Source organism: Mirounga leonina, unplaced genomic scaffold (assembly GCF_011800145.1).
Source record: "Mirounga leonina isolate KUSES-001 unplaced genomic scaffold, KU_Mleo_1.0 Mir_53, whole genome shotgun sequence".
Lineage (NCBI taxonomy): Eukaryota > Metazoa > Chordata > Mammalia > Carnivora > Phocidae > Mirounga > Mirounga leonina.
In genome coordinates this window covers 63,350,857-63,371,121 of record NW_023270807.1, presented here as the reverse complement: position 1 = coordinate 63,371,121, position 20,265 = coordinate 63,350,857, and the positions used below count along the sequence as shown (strand labels likewise).

Sequence of the window (20,265 nt, the reverse complement as noted above, 5' to 3'; positions counted from 1 at the left end):
TCAACCATAAGACAATGTGGAAGGGGACAACACCAGGTGAGACTACCAGGAGGCAGGATCATTGGGCACCATCTGGAGGCTGTTTACCACCACAATAAAATAAAAAAGCACAATGCATGGACCAATGATAAAAGTGTGTCAAGAAGGGGCGCCTGGGTGGCTCAGTTGGTTAAGCGACTGCCTTCGGCTCAGGTCATGATCCTGGAGTCCCTGGATCGAGTCCCACATCGGGCTCCCTGCTCGGCAGAGAGTCTGCTTCTCCCTCTGACCCTCCCCCCTCTCATGTGCTCTCTCTCATTCTCTCTCTCTCAAATAAATAAATAAAATCTTTAAAAAAAAAAAGTGTGTCAAGAAGTAACTATGTGCACTTGAGGTTGGAAAATAAATGAATCAATAAATAAGCACATTCAGTTCTGAAGACAACAGGACACAGGGGAAGGAGTGAGATGGGTTTGAGCTTTAATTCTTACCTCTGCCACTTTCCAGCTTTATGACTTTGGGCAAGTCATTTGACTTGCTTCCATTTTTAAAAAAGAATGAGAATGTTTACTTGACTCTTTGAAAATATTTTATTATGAAAATATTCAAACATATATAAAATAGAATTGTGTAATGAATGCCATATACTCATTATCCAGAATCAGCAACTTTGTAGATTTTAGCATGCTTGCTTTATCTATTTTTTCTCTCCAGAAGTGTCTTAAAGGAAATTCCTGACACTGTATTGTTTTATCCCTACATATTTTAGTATGCATTACTTAAAATAAGGAAATTTTTTGGGCGCCTGGGTGGCTCAGTCATTAAGCGTCTGCCTTCGGCTCAGGTCATGATCCCAGGGTCCTGGGATCAAGCCCTGCATTGGGCTCCCTGCTCAGCGGGAAGCCTGCTTCTCCCTCTTCTACTCCCCCTGCTTGTGTTCCCTCTCTCACTGTGTCTCTCTCAGTCAAATAAATAAGTAAAATCTTTAAAAAAAAATGGGAATTTTCTAATAGACACACACATAAGGTTAATAATTCCTTTGTAATATCTAATGTACCAAAACCATAATTCAAATTTCTTTAATCGCCTCCTGATTTACTTTTTACAGTTGGTTTGTTAGAATTAAGATCCAAATAAGGTCCACTCATTACACTTGCAATGCCTCTCAAAAATCTCCATCTACAGGAATCCTTTTCCACAGCCCATCTTAGCCCCTTGTCTTGTTAAAGAAACCCAGGCAGCTGGCTGTAGGACATCCAATAGGCTGGATTGGTCTGTTTGTTTCCTTGGGAAGCTCGTCCATTTCTTCCACTTCCTCCCATATTTCTAGAAAATTGGAAGTTGGACCTACCGGCTTGATGAGATTTAGATTCAACTATTTTGGCAAAAATAGTTCCTCGGCAGCGCCGTACACTTCATAATGCACCACATCAGGAGGCACGGCTGTGGGGAAGCCCGGTGCCTGGTGCTGCCGACATCAGTCAGTGGTGCAAATCGTGTCTCCACGGCTTCTCCGCTCTTTCCCAGCTACCTCTCATCTTCTGATGATTGTTGCCTGAATCCATGATTTCATAAGGAATCACAATATGGTGATTTCTCAATTCTATCCTTTCTTCCTCTTTTAGTCGATGGAATTATGTTATGAAGAAGAACTTCCCCTCATCAGCCTGGACTGTCGATGAGAAGTGGCTTGTTCTCTGTTTCACATCCTCTCAGCCTGCCTCTCGCCACAGCCATTGCTGAAGCTACCTGCTTCCTGCAGGAGTAACCCGACAGCACATCTGCCCTGCGGGCATATCACATTCTGCCCCCGAGGTCCTCTGACTCCATGAAGATGGGATATCTGCCTGGCACTCACATGACAGCTTAGAAGTGTGAGGGGGCCAATGCCCCAAGGGGAAAAGTTGGACGGATCCGGCTGGTTGCTGGTCAACAACTGCTCCTCTCTTGCATCAAGAAGAGGACAACTATGAAGTACATTCTACATGGCAACTCAGACTCCCAGCAGGCTCAAGGCCTCATTGCCCACGGTGATGACTAACTCGGAGACACCCTTGTATTAGACCCCTTGTGATTCACTCTCCCTAGTCATCCCCTGCTGCTTCCTGAGATGGCTATCCAAAATAAACTACCTAAAAGTAAGCCCTTGTCTCAGGTTCAGCTTTCAAGGGGGTGAGCCAGACTAAGACACCACTAAATACAATTCCTACGGGAAGGCAGGATAAATGTCCAATTCTTTCATTTCATTTCATATTCAGAGTATTGCCCTAGTTACATCTAATAACGAACACGTGGATTTATATGTCATCCATGTATTTCGATCAGTTGTAGTTCTTACTCTGTTTTGACGCTCAGATTGTCCCCTTTTCAGCTAGTGGGAGCTCCTTTATGCTGATCCCTTTGTCCCTTTGACCTGACCCATTAGACTTTAGACTATAATAGATTCCCTGATTTCTGGCACAACAGGGTGTTCCAGGCTCATCATGCACATTTGTTGCCCCAGACCTGAAATCTGCCATTCTTTTAAAGGACTTGCCCCTTTTAACAGGGAATGATGTATTGAAAGTATGAATATTGGGGCGCCTGTGTGGCTCAGTTGTTAAGCAACTGCCTTCGGCTCAGATCATGACCTGGAGGCCCGGGATTGAGTCCCACATCGGGCTCCCTGCTCAGTGGGGAGTCTGCTTCTCCCTCTGACCCTCCCCCTCTCATGCTCTCTGTCTCCCATTGTCTCTCTCAGATAAATAAATAAAATCTTTAAAAAAAAAAGAAAGTATGAATATGAATACTAAAGGTGCTCATTGCTATAAGATTTTCATTATTTCCAGGCCTTTTCAAGGGACAAAACAAGTAAATGCTTCTCCACCCCCCAAATGTAAAACTTTTCTTATTGGAACATAAGAAACATTTTTGAAAAGGAAAAATTGTAAGTTCATACTATTTCCAATTTAACTTTAATTTTACATGGATTCTACTTCCTCTGTTGTTCCTAACAATTCTAAGATTTGTTTTAACCTATAATGTATAAGAATAGTTGAAGATAATATTTTTATTATTAATAAAATAATATATTTATTATTATTAATAATAATAAATTTCCACCAGCAATAAGACTGCAGACTGAAGTTTAAGATTTCTTTATAGGTTTATTTATCCTGAGAATATATTCCACTGTAAATGCCCTGTAAAAACACTATTTTCTAAACTCATTTAATTATTTACTTGCCGTAGTTATGCCACCCACTTAATATACACTTAGATCATTTGCTTTAGCTTGTTTTCAAATTTTAGCAATTACATTTTTCTTTAGAATTTAAAATTATTTTGGATATGTAAAACATATATGACTTTATTTTTTAAATATAGAAACTATGTATAGCAATAACAAAAAATGAAAAACAGAACAACAAAAGAACCAAAAAATAACGAAGTTAAATAACAAATGAGAAATTGGGATATGTAATGGAAACATCTAGGAAAATTACTTTTTACAAATTGTGTAATAAAAGACTCGAGACTGTTATCTTTATCAGTTGACCAATACCATAATGCATATACATGACTTCACATTCAAAACTATATAGTCAAGGTATATTCAGGGTAGTCTGTTCCATGCCGGTCCCCTCCAGTTGTTTCTTCCCAACCCAAATATATAGGCTAGTGTATATTCGTAGTTCACCTATCTTACCAAAAACACACTGTACTGTTCTGCGTCTTGGTGTGTTTGTGGTTGCTGTTGTTGTTCCAAAGTTAACCATATTCTGGAGCTCACATTACAACAGTGTAGAGATGGCCCTCATTCTTTTTCAGAGTTACACAGTGTATTTCATTATATGGACCTACTCCAGTTTATTCAACCTACTCCCTACTTGTGGTTGTTTGGTTGGATTCTAATCTTTTGCGATTACAAATAATATTGCAATAAATAACCTTGTGCATAAGTTATTTTGTATTTTGGAAAGGGTTCCTAGAATTGGGATTTCTGGGTCAAAGTATAAGTGCATAGGTAGTTTTTCTACGGATTATCAAATTCCGTTCCATAGATGCCATGAACTATTTTACAATCTCCCTGGCGATATGTGTTGTTCCTGTTCTCTACAGCCAGCAGCCCAGTAGACGGTCAAACTTTTGGGTTGTTGCTAATCTGATTACTTGCCTCCTTTTATCATTCTGCCCCAAGATATGCCACAGTGGTTTTCAACTGCTTTTGGAGGAACTCTCTTAGGATAAACAATAGGTGATTGTGTTGAGGTTGGTAGAAGGATGGTGGCTGCCGTGTCCCTATCTATGTCCACTCACCTAATTATGGAAATGCCAACGCCCAAAGCATACACCATCCTTGTTAAGACCTTGCACTTCCAAAGGCTGGCTTAGGTTTCCAGCCCAAGAAAAGGACATTAAATATAACTTCACTTGTTTCTAAGGTCAGCAGAATGCGGAGAGAACAGTAAGTGAAATCCACCAATACTGTACCAACTTCAGGATCCTGAGAAAGGTGGAGGAAGAGCCATGACCATCTTTTGTCAGCTTGTTATCTCCCAAACAACCCCAAATCCCAGGAGATGGAGAAGCCTTGTGTATGGCTGGAAGTTTCCACAGATTGTGGAGTGGCCATTTTAACCCGCAGGGCTACTCACACACAGGACCTCTTCTTTTGCTGCTTTGTGGGAGTCATCAATGGTCCTTGTTTGTTTTTGTTTGTTTGTTTGTTTTCAGCATCTCCCACTTCCCTAGATTCCCAAGGGTGATTTTGCCCCCAGGGGACCTTTGACAACGTCCTGAGGTATATTGGGTTGTCACAGCCCTAGAGGGGGTTACTGCTGGCTTATAGTGAGTAGAAACCAGGGATGATGCTAAACATCCTAGCATGCACAGGACAGCCCTCCGCCATAACAAAGAATTCCATGCCCTCAAATGTCAGTAGTACCAAGGATGAGAAACTCTGCTACATTCTTTCTTTTTGCACATATTCACAGACATCTGCAAAATGAGTATTACCAGTAGCAGAGGAATGGTGGAATCACAGATACTTCCTCTCCCTGCTCCTCCAAAAGTCACTATCAATTCAGAAATCTCTTTAGTCAGAAAGGCTCAAAGGAGTTATATATTTATCTGGAAGATTAAAGAATAAATACCATTTTAACCTTCTAAAAATGGATTATCATTAGGTATAATGCAACCTTTTAACTGTAAGTATAAAAGAAAGTGCTGATTATTTAAAGTAAATGGGACCAAAAGTCCCATGAATAATCAAAAACTTGGTTAATAGAGTATGACCAGAGAATAATGCATTTGGCTTCTGTGGAGAAATTAAAGTACATGCTGTGAATTGGTATTAAGGAAATTGCATGAAAAATTGGTCTTAAGATTCCATGATTCTGAAGAAACAGCCTCAGGTGCACAATCTATCACATTCAGTCTTTATCTCTCTTCATTTTTTCATGACTTCTTTCACCTTGGATAACCCAGAAGCTCAGGCCTTGGAACTTTTTGAAATGGTAAAGTATCTCACTCTCCACGTTTATTTTCATCTAGAACAGAGCTGAATTTTATTGCCAGGAGTTTGTTATCTCTTCCACAGGAATTATTTTGAACTTCAGCTTGCCTTACTTATTTTGTGGGCAAAGACTGTGTTTAACACTTACAAGCTTAATTCATTTCATCTAAAATGTACTCCTGAAAAGTTAAATCACAAGGGAACTTTGCTATTCAAAGGGAGTCTGAGGCTAAACATTTGTAGAGAAAAGCATCTTTCTGCAAAGTGAATAATTACTCTTTAATTCGCCCTTTTTTAAGTCTGGATTTTTATATGTAGCCCGAATCTAGAGGTCCAGTATTGTGCATGATACTAATTTAAAAATATACCAATAAGAAATTTGAAAGCATCTTTAAAGTTGAAGAGAGTTTTACGAGCTATTTTTAAGAGTGTAAAATTGGGCAATATATCTTTCATTATTAACAAGGGTTTGTTTGTTTATTTATTTGAGAGCGCAAGAGAGAGCAGGAGCAAGGGAGGGGGGAAGGGCAGAGGGAGAGGGAGAAGCTTCAGGGGAGCCCAAGGCAGGGCTGGATCCTAGGACTCAGGGATCACGACCTGACCCACTGAGCCACCCAGGCACCCCTAAAGAGGTTTTTGTTTTGTTTTGTTTTTTGTTTTAACACTTGTTTTGAGTGATGCGAAAGGGGCAGGATACTAGATATACCTGAAAAAAGAAAAGGCAACATTGCTTGAATGATAACCACATTGACTGCTTCCCTTCAGCAATGGAAGAGTAAAGAGTGGTTGGTAGGTTGTTACTTAGCGTAATGCTGTGGTTAAGAGCATGGATTCAGAAGCCTGATCGCCTGCCATAACATCCCTGTCTAGTGCGGCCTTTGACAGTTTACACAACTTGGATGTGCCTCAGTTTTCTCACACGAAACATGGAGAATACTAACACCATCTACTTAATGGAGTTGAGGATAAAATGAGCTAACATATGAGCTGTTAAGTGAAAAGCACTGCGGTTGCTGATACAGTTTTGAACGTCCTTCCGAAGAACAAGACAAGAGAGGGTGGGCACGGGCCCCTCTGCACCCCGGTGGAGGCACAGCTGCTTCTGCCTGGGCCGTACACCCGGGGGGGGGGGGGCGGGGGGGAGACCGAGGCTCAGCGGGGAGGCTGGTGATTAGACAAGGTTCAAGGACATTCCTTGGGAAAAAACCCTTTCCGCCGGGCCACGCCACCTTTCGTCTGGCTGGGAACTGAAGGAAAAGAGGGCTCAGTCCCACGCCTAGACTTTGCGTCCCACTGCGGAGTAGCGGCCTGTAGCTCCCTAAGGCCAGCTGCCCTAAGGGCCGCCCTCACGCCGGTCCACTACCCCTGCCAAGGACTGGTGGACAGCTGTGAGAGGCTTCCCGGAGGAACCCGCATCTCGGCCCGGCGCCCTTCCTTCCGGGCGCGCTGGGAGCCGCGAAGAGACTTGGTAGACACCGACCCTCGTCCAGAACACAAGTATTTCTGTGCGGCACTCTGTGCTGGGCGTTGGGCATGCCCTGATGAATCAGACTGGGCCCAAGTTCCGGGGGCGAGTGCACCACTCGGCAGCCCGACACCCCAACCCAATCCCGGGAAACCCAGGTCTTCCCAACCTTGGGTGGGGAGGGGGTGTGGGAGGAGCTTAAACTTTCGCCCTACCCCTCGCCTTCCGGGGCTCACCTCCAAAGCCCCGCCCCTTCGGGGGCGTTCACGACTGCGCCGTAAAGGAGGGAACATTCTTTGCTCCTGAACGGTCCGCCTCTGTCTTTACGACAGACCGTATTCCATCTCGCCAATATGGCGTCCCCCATTTAGGAGGCGGCCGTGGTTTCTACCCAGATGGTCGGGGGCAGTGCTGAGCTCCGGCTGTTGTTTGTGTAGCCCGAAGCTCTGAAAGCTGCAGTTAAAGTGCGTTTCTGGTTACGGTTTCAGGAACTCCCCCTTCTCTGAGGGTCGGGAGTTGCCGCTTTCTTCTAGGTCCTGCAAGTTCCTCCTCTGCCCCTGTTTTTTTCCCCGCGCCACCTCCGGACATCCTCAAGTCCCTGACACTCCCAGACTCAAACTATGAGCCTTCGGCAGCTACTGTTGCGCTTGCCCCGTTATCTCGGGGTGTCGGGTTCCCCGCGTCGCTTGTGGTGGTCCCCGTCCCTCGATACCATCTCCTCGGTGGGCTCCTGGCGTGGTCAGTCCTCCAGGTCCCCGGCCCACTGGAACCAAGTCGTGTCAGATGCGGAGAAGATCGTGGGCTATCCCACGTCCTTCATGAGCCTCCGCTGCCTGCTGAGCGACGAGCTCAGCAACATCGCTATGCAGGTGCGGAAGCTGGTGGGGACTCAGCACCCTCTGCTTACCACGGCCAGGTGAGCTACTCCCTCTCCTCCTGACACACTTCGCACCCACTCGAGTCCTTTTTCCTGGCCGACACTCCCTTCCTGCCTCGCTCATACTGGCTCCAGGCTTATTTCTTTTTACGCATTCTTTTCTTAGCTCTCCTGGACATTTGATGTTGTCTCTTCTCTAGCCCACTTACCTTAACTTTTCTTCCTCCATTTGCTCAGCTGAGCGGCTAAGTGGTTTTCTTTTGAGAAACACCTATACTCTTTTCGCGTTTTTGGTTCTAAATCGTTCAGGGCGAAATCGAGTAGGAATGTAGGTTTGAGTCACTTTCTAGAAATGGTCTTTTAAAAATGGGATAGATTGATTTCGGTTCCGCACTGTTCCAGTGGTCGCCTCCAGAAAAAAATGGAGAGGGGGAGATATGCTGAAGGTAGACCGTTCTTTCCAACGAATATCGCAGGCTTAAAGTAGGAATCTATCCAGTCAGTAGTCACTATCCTCCTGGGATTTTTATCACATATTCTGGACTACTACTGTGAAACTTGTCGTTAGGATTTAAGATCACAACTTATGCTTCCAGTAAAAAAATAAAAAAACCCTTTATTTGTAAATAATTTCAAGCATACTGAAAAGTTGCAAGAACAAAAATAGTACAAAGAGAACACCTGCATGCCTTATAATCAGATTCACCTATTCTACACATATATACATACTATTTACATGTATATGTAAAATACACACATTTTTAATGAATCATTTGAGAGTAGATTGCATACATCATGGTCCTTTATGCCTAAATACTTCATCGTGTATTTCCTAAGCATAGGAATATTCTTTATAGTAATCAATTTAAACACATTTACTATTGATACAATACTCTTATTAATCTACCATTGATATTCCAGTTTTGTTAATTGACCAAGAAATGTCCTTTATAGTATTCTTTCCTCTCTAGTACAAGATCCAGCCTAGGATCACATATTACAGTTAGTTGTCATGTCTCTTTAATCTCCTTCAATTGGGAACATTTCCACAGCTCTTCTTTGCTTTTGTGAGTAGAGCTGTAGTTCTCAGATGGGGCAGTTTTGCCCCCTAGAGAACATTTTGGTACTATATGGAGATGTCATACCTGGGGCATGCTCGAGAGAGGGGATGCTGTTAAACACCCTGTAATGCCCAGCACAGCCCCTACAATGAAGAATTACGGGCCTCCCAATGTCAATAGTACCAAGGTGGAGAAACCCTAGGCAGAAATTATCTTTTTTTTCACGTTTTCCTTTAAAAAAAAAAATTTATTTTTTTATTAGAGAACACGAGCAGAGGGAGGGGCAGAGGGAAAGTGAGAGGGAGAAGCAGAATCCCCGCTGAGCAGGAAGCCAGATGTGGAGCTCCATCCCAGGACCCTGGGATCATGACCTGAGCCGAAGGCAGATGCTTAACCCACTGAGCCACCCGGGCGCCCCCCGTTTTCCTTTTTTTTAATTAAACTTTTATTTTGAGGTAATTATAGATTCACATGCTGTTGGAAGAAATAATACAGAAGATCCAGTGTACCCTTTACCCGGTTTCTCCCAATGGTAGCATCTTGCACACCTATAATGCAGTATCACAAGTAGATTATTGATATTGATATAGTCAAGATGCAGAACATATCTATCACTACAGGATCCCGTATGTTGTCCTTTTATGTAGCCACCCCCACTTCCCTTGCTCTCCCCCTTGCTATAATTTGTTGAGACACCTGTCATTTTTTATTACTACAGAAGTGACCAAATAGCAATAATAAAGTGATTTTACTTGTTGGCATTGTTTCCAGTATCAGGCATGCCGTCTTAATGAGTGGGCTAAACTTCTCCTGTAGCTGGAATGTTCTCTTTTGATTTTAGATGATATACACTCAAAAACCGCATGTACTTATATGTTTTAAAGCTTAGTAATGAAACTAAAGAGCTTACCATCCAACTTAAAAACTCTTAACTACCAATCCTTTTGAAACTGTCTGTACTCCCCAGTCCATGTTCCTGAACCCCAATGTGCTGGATTTTGTGTTTATTTTTCCTTTTTAAAAGTTATATTGGTGTTTCTCTAAATAATAACGTGTTAAATTTTGCTCACTTTTGAAATTTATAAATATGGTAGCTTATTGCTTGTAGTCTGCTATGCTTACTTTTTTATCCATAATTGTTTGTATTTATCACAAGATTCGTCCATGTCGTGTTTAATTGTACTTCATTAGTTTTTCACTGGTACATGAAATCCTATTGTGCGAATATGCCATAGCCTTCTTTCAATCAGCATTTAGGTGGTTTGCATTTTTGTGTTATGAAAAATGCTGTTGTGAATGTGCTTGCACATGTCTCCAGGTGTATTTGTCTTGAGAGAATAGATGGAGGAGGAGTGTATGCACGTGTTCAATTTTAGTAAATAATAGCAAATTGTTTTCCAAAGTGATTGTACCAGCTGACACTCTCATGAGCAATGTCTGAGTCCAGATTACTCCATGTTCTCATAGCACTAGAACCTTAAAAAAAAACAAGGTTAGGAAAAAAAAAAAAAAAAGAAAGTAGGAGGAATCATTCTACTGTATTGATACAATACTCTTGATATCAATTTCATTGATCAAGACAGTGTGGTATCGGCAGAGGAATAGACAGATCAATGGAACAGAATAGAGAACCCAGAAATAGATCAACACAAATATGCCCAATTGATTTTTGACAGAGGTGCAAAAGCAATTCAATGGAGGGAGAATAGTCTTTTCAACAAGGTGCTGGAATGATTGACATCACCAGCAAAAAAATGAACCCTGACCTAAGCCTCACACCTTAAAAAAAGGAAAAAAAAAAGGAGAATGGATACCTGTGAGATCAATGTAAAACGAATTTGAATGTGAAATGTAAAACTATGTAACTTTTAGAAGAAAACATAGGAAAACCTCTCCAGGATCTGGGGCTAGATAAACAGTTACTAGACATAACTCCAAAACCCCATTTCATAAGAGAAAAAAATCAGGAATTCGACTTCATCAAAATTTAAGTCTTTGCTCTGTAAAAGACCATCTTAATAGAATGGAAAGATTAGCCAGAGGTTAGGAGAAAATATTTGCAAATCAAATATCTGAAGGGCTTCTTTCCAGAATATGTAAAGAACTCTCTAAAGTCAGTGGTAAGAAAGTAAACAATACAATTAGAAAAGGAGCAAAAAGAGCCTGTAGAGATGACAAGTAAGTATATGAAAAGGTGGCAGGTAAGCATATGTAAAATTAGCTATTAGAAAAATGTAAATTAAAACCATGATGGGAACTGCTGCTTACCTACTGGACAGGCTAAAATGTTAAGTACTGACAATCTGAAGTCCTTGTGAAGATGCAGAGAAAGGAAACGAGATTTCTTTCAACATTGCTGATGGGAATGTAAAAATGGTACAGCCACACTGAGAAACAGCTTGGCAGTTCCTTATAAAATTAAACATACACTTCCCATACAACCCAACAATCGTACTCCAGAGAATTTACTCCAGAGAAGTAGAAACTTACGTCAAAACCTATACACAAATGTTAATAGCAACTTTATATGTAATAGCCCCAAACTGGAAATAACCCAAATGTCATTCAGTGATGAATTGTTGAACAAATGGTGTTGCAGCAATGCAATGAAGCCCTGCTCAACAATGAAAATAACTGAACTATTTATTCATACAACAATTTGAATGAATCTGGAAAGAATTATGGTGAACGGAATAAGTCAATCCACACTACTGGTGGGAATGTAAAAAGCCACTACAGAGTACAGTATGGTGGTTCCTCAGAAAAAATTAAAGAATTACCTTGTGATCCAACAATTTCACTTTTGGGTATTTAGCCCAAAAAATTGAAAGCAGAGTCTGAAAGAGATATCTGTTCACCCATGTTTATGGCAGCATGATTTGCAGTAGCCTAGAGGTGGAAGCAACCCAGATGTCCATCAGTAGGTGAATGGATAAACAAAATATTGTGTACATATAATGGAATATTATTCAGCCTTAAAAAGGAAATTCTGGAACATAATGTTAAGTCAAATGAGCCAACCACAAGAAGATAGATATTATATGATTCCATTGATATGAGGTATCTAGAATAGTCACAATCAGAGAAAGTAAAATGGTAGTTGCCAGGGGCTGAAAGGAGGGGGAAATGGGAAGTTGTCATTTAAAAGGTATAGATTTTCAGTTTTGTAAGATGAAAAAGTTGTGGAGATTGGTTGCACAACATTGTGACTATACTGAACTGTACACTTAAAAATGGTTAAGATGGTAAATTTTATGTGTGTTTTACCACAAAGAAAAAGTCAATCTCAGAAGTTTATATATTGTTGGAAAGGAAGAATTTCCTCTGCCCTTCAAGGCCCTTCTAGCTTGTCTAAGAATCAAAATGACATGAGGCAGATTAACAGGAGAAGATCAAATTTAATAGCATATGTATGGGGAATCCACATAGACATGAAATTCCAAAGAAATGAAGCATGGAGAGGGGTGGGGGTCTGGATATTACTAAGGGGGAGAAAGATAATGATTAGCACTAAGGTGAAAGGAGATGTTTGGAAAACAAATGTTGCCCTATTATAGTCAGATAAGTTTCTTAGGTAAAGAGGAATCTCTGTTAATAGCTCTCTTCCTGGTATGAGCATGCAGTTGAGGGGGAGGTAAAGAGTTTTCCCTTGATCTGCTGGGTTTCGATTGCTTTTAACTCAAAATAATGTTCATGCCAAAGTAGCCAATCTTGGGACAGCCTGCCCTTGGCCCCTACAATATCATATGATTCCATTTATACAACATTCTCAAAGTGACAAAACTATGGAGATGAAGAACAGATTAATGCTTGCTAGAGTCAGGGACACTGTGGGGAGCCGGGAGGGTGTAAATACAAAGAGGTATTTTGTGGTGATGGAATATTTCAGTATCTTGATTTTGATAGCGGTTACATGAATCTATACATAAGATAAAGGTGCTTAGAACTATGTACACCTATACATACAAATGAATACAGGCTAAGAAAAATGCTGAAAATGGAATAAGGCTGTAGTTTGTTTTTTTTTAAGATTTATTTATTTATTTGAGAGAGAGCGAGCAGGGAGATGGGGCAGAGGGAGAGAATCCAAGCAGACTCCATGCTGAGCGCAGAGCCCAATGTGGGGCTCAATCTCACAGTCTATGAGATCATGACCTGAGCCAAAACCAAGTCATTCACTTAACTGACTGAACCACCCAGGCTCCCTAGGTCTGTAGTTTTGTTAACACTAATGTACCAGTGTTAATTTTTGGTTTTCATACTGTATTACAGCTGAATACTGAGGAAAGCCAGATGAAGGATACGTAGACGCTATACTATTTTTGAACTTTCTGTGAGTCTGTAATTATTCCATTATTTTAAAAAGTTGAGAAGAGTCGCTTTGAATTGAGAGAGAGAATGAATAAGTGAATGAACCAACAAACAGTAGGCCTGGGAGAGAGGAGACCTGCATGTTCTAGTTTTCTCTCTGTCAGTAGGTAACATTATGACCCTAGACAAGTTATTCCATGTTTTCTGGGCTTTAGTTTCTTAAGCAGTGAAGTAAGGACTTTGAATAAATGATTTCCAAAGGTGCTGCCATTTCTAGACTAGTATAGAAATTAGTGTTGTAATTGAATATGGCAGGTAAGGGAGCTAATGTCGTTTCTCAAACAGGGAGTGAGCAGATTGGATGCAATGTGGTAACACAAATCTATAGTCCTTTTCCTACTATTTAAAAATCCTAAAGGCTCAGAAAACAGAATGTTTTTTCAGGCTCATAAATCTGACCTGAGCTGATGTGAGATTATTTACAGTCTTTCTGTATTCCACTTAATGTGAATATTCATGCATTTTGCTGCAGAAATATTCATGTGTTTGATTACAGGCTGCTGCCCCAGATCTGCTGGAGCGCTGCGTAAATGCACTTTCCTAAAATTAGAAAAATTTTGAATTGGTTTCAGGGACTTGGGATGAGGGATTGCGGACCTGTCCAAGCTGGACAGTGGGCTGTAGGATGGAGTAGAAGGCCAGGTATGCGATGTAGATTGGTAATGTGGTGGAGGTTGAAAGTAGCAACAGTGCATCAAACCCTCACTTCTTCACAACTTGTACCCTATGGTTCATTATTATCTTGCTGATTAAATGTGATTATCCACTTGTGCAAAATATATATTTTTTATTTTTAATCATTTAAATTTCTGTATAAATCATTACAGATCTCCCCTACTACCTGAAAGTAGAGCATTCCTATGAAACCTTCCATAAGCCAAAATGGCATCAAGCAAAAGAAGCAATTACCATTAATTTATATGGAAAATTTTTTGAGTATTCCCAGACCCAAAAAATAATCTCCCTTAGGCTTTTTTTGATATCTTACGACACGTCTTGCTAACAAATGCACAAAATAAATCGAGATAAAGCACAGATGCTCACAGACACAGTTCAAAGCCACGGCACCTTGATGCTGAGCTGGTGAGTGTAGTTCCCAGGGAGGGAGCTTGGCGGTACCACTCTCACTGCTCGGGGTGCACCCTGCCTCCATAAGGGCTCACTGCAAAACAAACACTGAACGCTAGTTTTGCTTTTTGCCTTTTTTCATAAAAGTGAAAATCCTCTTTGTATTTCTTTTGGTTAGTGAAAATGTACTAATGTATGTCTTTTGTAAAGCAAAGTGCCTTTAACGTGAACTTTTGAAAGGCAGGGGTACCTGTATTACTTCGTTTGAAGTACTTTTAGTTTTATATATACCTACTGTCAAGAACTTAAACGCTCTTAATAATCAAATGGAGGATACTTTATTGTTTCTAAGGTAATGATATACTTTTTTCGTACAGAATTAAATTTTTGTTGTTTATACATAGTTGATTTCACTGAGCAATATGGCCTTATTTGTTTTCATTGATTACTGTTGACACATTTGGCTTTTAGGATTAAATTTTTGTTTAAATACTCTGTCTTTTTACTTTTGTCTTGATCTCTATTGCACATTTAGATAGATAGGATTAATTTAGTATGCAATTAGCGGTCACAGATTATGACATTTCATCTCTCTCTAAGGGGATGTTGATTCCTTAGCAGAGACTTTTTGTTCCTAACTGAGTTCACTACAGTTACTTGGCTACCTATAAAACCTTACTAGTCTTTTCTGCATGTTAAAATTCTTCAGAGATCTTTGAATTTATTATTAGAAATTTAATTTTAGTCTCTTCCATGTTTATAAAAGACCCTTTCTAGATTCAGTTCTGTAATTACTGACTGAAAACCTGCATTACTTATGAAGGACTTTTTTTTTTTTGGATGACTAAGAGAAAATTAAAAATTTTAATTCATTCCACAAATATTTGAGGTGCTCTTGGCATGGAATGTACAAACAAGAATAAGACACAGTTGCTTCCCTTCAGGAATTCATCAGAGACGGTATAGTGAGCATGAGCTCTAGAATCAGACTGTTTAGATTTATATCCTGTCTCTACCACTACCAAGCTATGTGATCTCAGGTGATTTCCTTAACCTCTTTGTGTTTTAGTTTCCTCATTTGTAAAATGAGGATAATAATAGTACCTATATTTTAGGGTTTTATGAAGATTAAATGGGTAAATATAGGTAAAGTGCTTAGAACAGTATCTGGCACATAGAAAGTATCCAAATGTTAGCAATTTTCATTATTGAAATTCATTTTAGTGGGGAGATGTGCTAATAGTGAGAGTACGTTGGGATAAATGCTATAGTATGTGTGAACAATATGCTGTAGAGACAGAGAGGGATCAAACAAATCTCTACAGAAAATTGAAGACTTTTACAAAGATGAAATGACCTAAGAGTTGGGTCATGTTGGATGAAAAGGAAATGACCAAGGCAGGAAAATAAATTAAAGCAGAAGAAGTTGCTTAGCCAGGGGTAGGGAAGTTAGTAGTTTGGTGTGGGCTGAACGTGGGATGGGATGAGACAAAAAGGATAGGTTGAACATATATGTCTGCTTCTGCCAAGACAGAGTAACCAATGCTAAACTTTACCTTCCACTGTAAACATATAGAAAACTGGGCCAAAAATATGAAACAATTGTATTCTTGGAGTACGAGGCAGTACAGGATTGTGATTTCTATGAAAGGGAAAACCGATGAGGTGAAAACTTTCACTCTGGCTTTGTGCTGGGAGGTATTTTCCAAATAGCAACACAGAGAAGGGAACTCAAGCAGAGGATGGTGATATTGGTGAATTTGAGACAGATCAGATTTTGGGGAAGTGAATGCAGCTGGAAATTGTGGGGCAGAATACAGAAGAGGAGGGAGTATATAGAGAAAGGTTCCAGAAATCTGAGGTGCCCACTTGAGTCTGTTGTTGGAGTATAAACAGCACATGCATAGGGTGAAAATCCATGAGGCTGGGGAGCTATAAGCTTTACAGTCCTCAGAGTTCTCACAGAACTGGGAGGCATTTGAGTTCTAACTGGACATTATGGAAAGACTTTGTTGAATAGCCGGGCACTCAGTGGAGACCCCAGACAATTATGCCTTAGTAATAGGAATAAACCAATTTTAGAGTCCAGCCTGCTCTAGAACCTCCCTAACAAAGCTAAATAGCAAGTCTCAAAAAGATCAAGCCGTCCCAAAAGTAATTGAACTGCCAGCCAAATCACACCAAAACTCTTAAAAGGAAGACTATAAAATCCAGACACTCAACAGCACAATGTAACAATATCCAATATCCAATTAAAACTTACAGGACATTTCAAGAAGCAGGAAAATATGACACATACCAGGAGAAAAATCAGTCAGTAGAAACAGATCCATAAGACACAGATGATGGAATCAGCAAAGACTTATTATAAATATGCTCAAGTTTTTATTTTTATTTGTTTTAACTTTAAAAACATTTTTTAATTTAAATTCAATTAACATATAATGTATTATTGGTTTCAGAGGTACAGGTCTGTGATTCATCAGTCTTATATAATACCCAGTGCTTGTTACATCACATGCCGTCTTTAATGTAGATCACCCAGTTATCCCATCCCACCATCCCACTCCCCTCTAGCAACCCTCAGTTTGTTTCCTATGATTAAGAATCTCTTACGGTTTCTCTCCGTCTCTGGTTTTATCTTGTTTTATTTTTTCCTCTCTTCCCCTATGACCCTCTGTTTTGTTTCTTAAATTCCACATATCAGTGAGATCATATGATAATTGTCTTTCTCTGGATTGACTTGTTTTGCTTAGCATAATACCCTCTAGTTCCACCCACGTTGTTGCAGGTGGCAAGATTTCTTTTTTTATGGCTGTGTTAATATTCCATTGTATATATATAACCACATCTTCTTTACCCATCTGTTGATGAACATCTGGGCTCTTTCCATAGTTTGGCTATAGTGGACATTGCTGCTATAAACACTGGGGTGCAGGTGCCTCTTTGAATCACTACATTTGTATCTTTGGGGTAAATACCTGTAGTGCAATTGCTGGGTCATAGGGTAGCTCTATTTTCAACTTTTTGAGGAACCTCCATACTGTTTTCCAGAGTGGCTGCACCAGCTTGCATTCCCACCAACAGTGTAGGAGGGTTCCTATGCTCAAGTTTTTAAAAGAAAACATGAATAATGATAGAAGTGATAGAAAAAATATATACCAAGAGTAATATCTGTAACTGAAAGTTCAATATGTAAAAGGAAAAAAATTACCTGGATTGGCTGAACAGCAGATTAGACCCTAAGAAGAAAAGATAAGTGAACTGAAGCCATAGCAATAGGTACCCTTTTCAATCTGATATAGAGGGGCACCTGGGTGGCTCAGTCGTTGGGCGTCTGCCTTGCGCTCAGGTCATGATCCCAGGGTCCTGGGATCGAGCCCTGCACGGGACTCCCTGCTCCACGGGAAGCCTGCTTCTCCCTCTCCCACTGCCCCCCGCTTGCGTTCCCTCTCTCTCGCTGTGTCTCTCTCTGTCAAATAAATAAATAAAATCTTTAAAAAAAAATTCTTAAAAATCTGATATAGAGGGTCCATGAAAAATAATACCTAATATTCTTAATAGTGGAAGACTGAATGTTTTCTAGGACAGGACTCAAGGAGATTCTCCTTATCTCTTCTGTTTAAAATTTTACCAGAAGTTCTAGCCAGTCAAGAAAAATAATTTAAAGGCATATTGGATTAGAAAAGAAAAGCAAGTCTTAATTACTAAATTACATCACATGCTAAGAGATCCCTAAGAATTTACAAAAAAGCTACTAGAATTGATAAGTGAGTATAGCAAGCATAAAGCATATAATGTCAAAATATACAAACCAATTGTGTTTGCTTATGTCAGCAATGAACAGTTGGGAACATGGATTTGCAAAATGTTTGCAATAGTATCAAAAACATGAAATGCTGAGGGATAAATTTTAACAAAATATATACAAGGTCTGTACATTCAGAGCTATAAAACACTGATGAGGAAATCAAAGATGACCTAAATATACCCTGTTCATGGATTGGAAGAGTTAATACTATTAAAATGTCAGTTCTTTCCAAATTCATCTGTAGATTTAGCATAATCCCAATCAAAATTTCTACAGATGATTTTTTGTCAAAATTGATAAGCTGATTCTAAAATTAATCTGTGATTGCAAAGATCCACAATAGCTAAAACAATTTTGAAAAATAACCCTGTAATGCTAGCATTACATGGTTTTAAAACTTCCTAGATAGCTATAATAAGCAAAACTGTGACGGATTGGTATACAGACAGACGTATACATCACTATAACTGAATATAGTTCTGAAATGGACCCACATGTATCTATGGTAATCCATATTTTGAACAAGGTAGCAAGGCAGTTCAGTGGGCAAAGGATAGTATTTCAACAAATGGTGCTGGGGCAAAAACCTCATGCCATAAAGAACAGTGACCCTGAAATGGATCCTATACCTAAACGTGAAAGCTAAAATTTGAAAATTCTAAAAGAAAATACAGGAAAAAAATTGTGACTATGAAGTAAGCAGAGAATTTTTAGAAAGCATGAAGTGTAAAAGAAAAAATTATAAAAGAAAAACTAGAGTTCATTGAAATTTAAAACTGCACTTTTAAAAATGCTGTTAAGAAAATAAAATGCCAATGGGGCACTTGGGTGGCTTAGTTGTTGAGCGTCCAACTCTTGATTTAGGCTCAGGTCATGATCTCATGGGTTGTGGGCTTGAGCCCCTCCTTGGGCTCCACGCTCAGTGGGAAGTGTGCTTGAAGACACTCTCCCTCTGCCCCTCCTCTTGCTCTTGCGCGTGCGTGTTCTCTCCCTCTCAATAGATAGATAGATAGATAGATAGATAGATAGAAAAGAAAACAGCAAGCCACAGAGTGGGAGAAAATATACACATGTCTGACAAAGGGCTGGAACATACAAAGAAGTCTTACAACTCAAGAGGACAACCAGTTCAAAAATTGGAAAAGATTTGGACATTTTACAAAAGAAGTTACCTAGCCAATTAGTATGTGAAAACATGCTTAACATCATTAGTCACCTGAAAATGCAAAGTAAAGCCAGAATGAGATGTCACTGCATACAAACAAGAACGGCTAACTTTAGGAAGTCTGAGCATAATAAATGTTGGTGAGAATGTGGAACAGCTGGAACTGTCCTGTACTGCTAATGGGACTGTAAAATGGTACAACCACTGTGAAGAACTATTTGGTCTTTTTTTTAAAAAGTTAAGTGTACCCCTTGTACCTTATAATTCAGCAGTTCCACTCCTGGGTATTGAAATGGTAGGGAATGGAAACAAATGTGCAGTCAGAGATTTCAACACAATTATTCAGAGCAGTTTTATTTACTGTAGCCATAAACCAGAAACAATCTAAATGTCTAAGGTGAGTGGAATGTCCTTCAGAAAGAAAAATGAATTGATTAATGAGTCACTCAGTAACATGGATGGATCTCAAGAACACTATGCTGAGTGAAAGAAGCCAGGTACAAAGGAGTGCATACTGTATGATTTCATTTACATGGAAAATCTAGAATAGGTAAAATTACAGTAACAGGAAGCATCTACTTTGGTTGTTTGCTTGGGGCCATAAAGGGGAACAAAGGAAATTTTAGGTTGCTAGAAATATATCATATCTTTATTGTGGTGGTGGTTACGTAGGTGTATACATTTGGCAAAACATTTTACTGTACACTTAAAATGGATACGTTTTATTGTTAGTGAATGTTATCAAATGTGTCATTTTTATTGCTAAAGGGTGTTCCTTTGCATGGATATAAGCAATTTGTTTATCTGTTCACCTTAAATGAACATTTTGATTGTTTCTGGCTTTTGGCTACTGTAAATAAAACTGCTGTGAATTAAAGTGTTTTAAAAATAAAAGAAAGGAAAAGCAGCTAGATTTTGAGGAGCTTCTTTATGTAGTGTTAAGATCTAATTTTATTTTGAGGTCATCGGAG

The 20,265-nt window shown here is 39.7% G+C and overlaps 1 protein-coding gene across 1 annotated transcript in view; it reads left to right on the top strand.

Annotated features, from left to right (window-relative positions):
• The first annotated feature begins 7,281 nt into the window (after window positions 1-7,281).
• Window positions 7,282-20,265, top strand: part of PDSS2 (decaprenyl diphosphate synthase subunit 2) — a 248,986-nt gene continuing 236,002 nt past the window's right edge. The window contains exon 1 of the mRNA XM_034991728.1: window positions 7,282-7,857. Coding sequence (XP_034847619.1) covers window positions 7,562-7,857 — 296 coding nt within the window. The 5' untranslated portion in view covers window positions 7,282-7,561. The remainder of the gene's footprint in view (window positions 7,858-20,265) is intronic.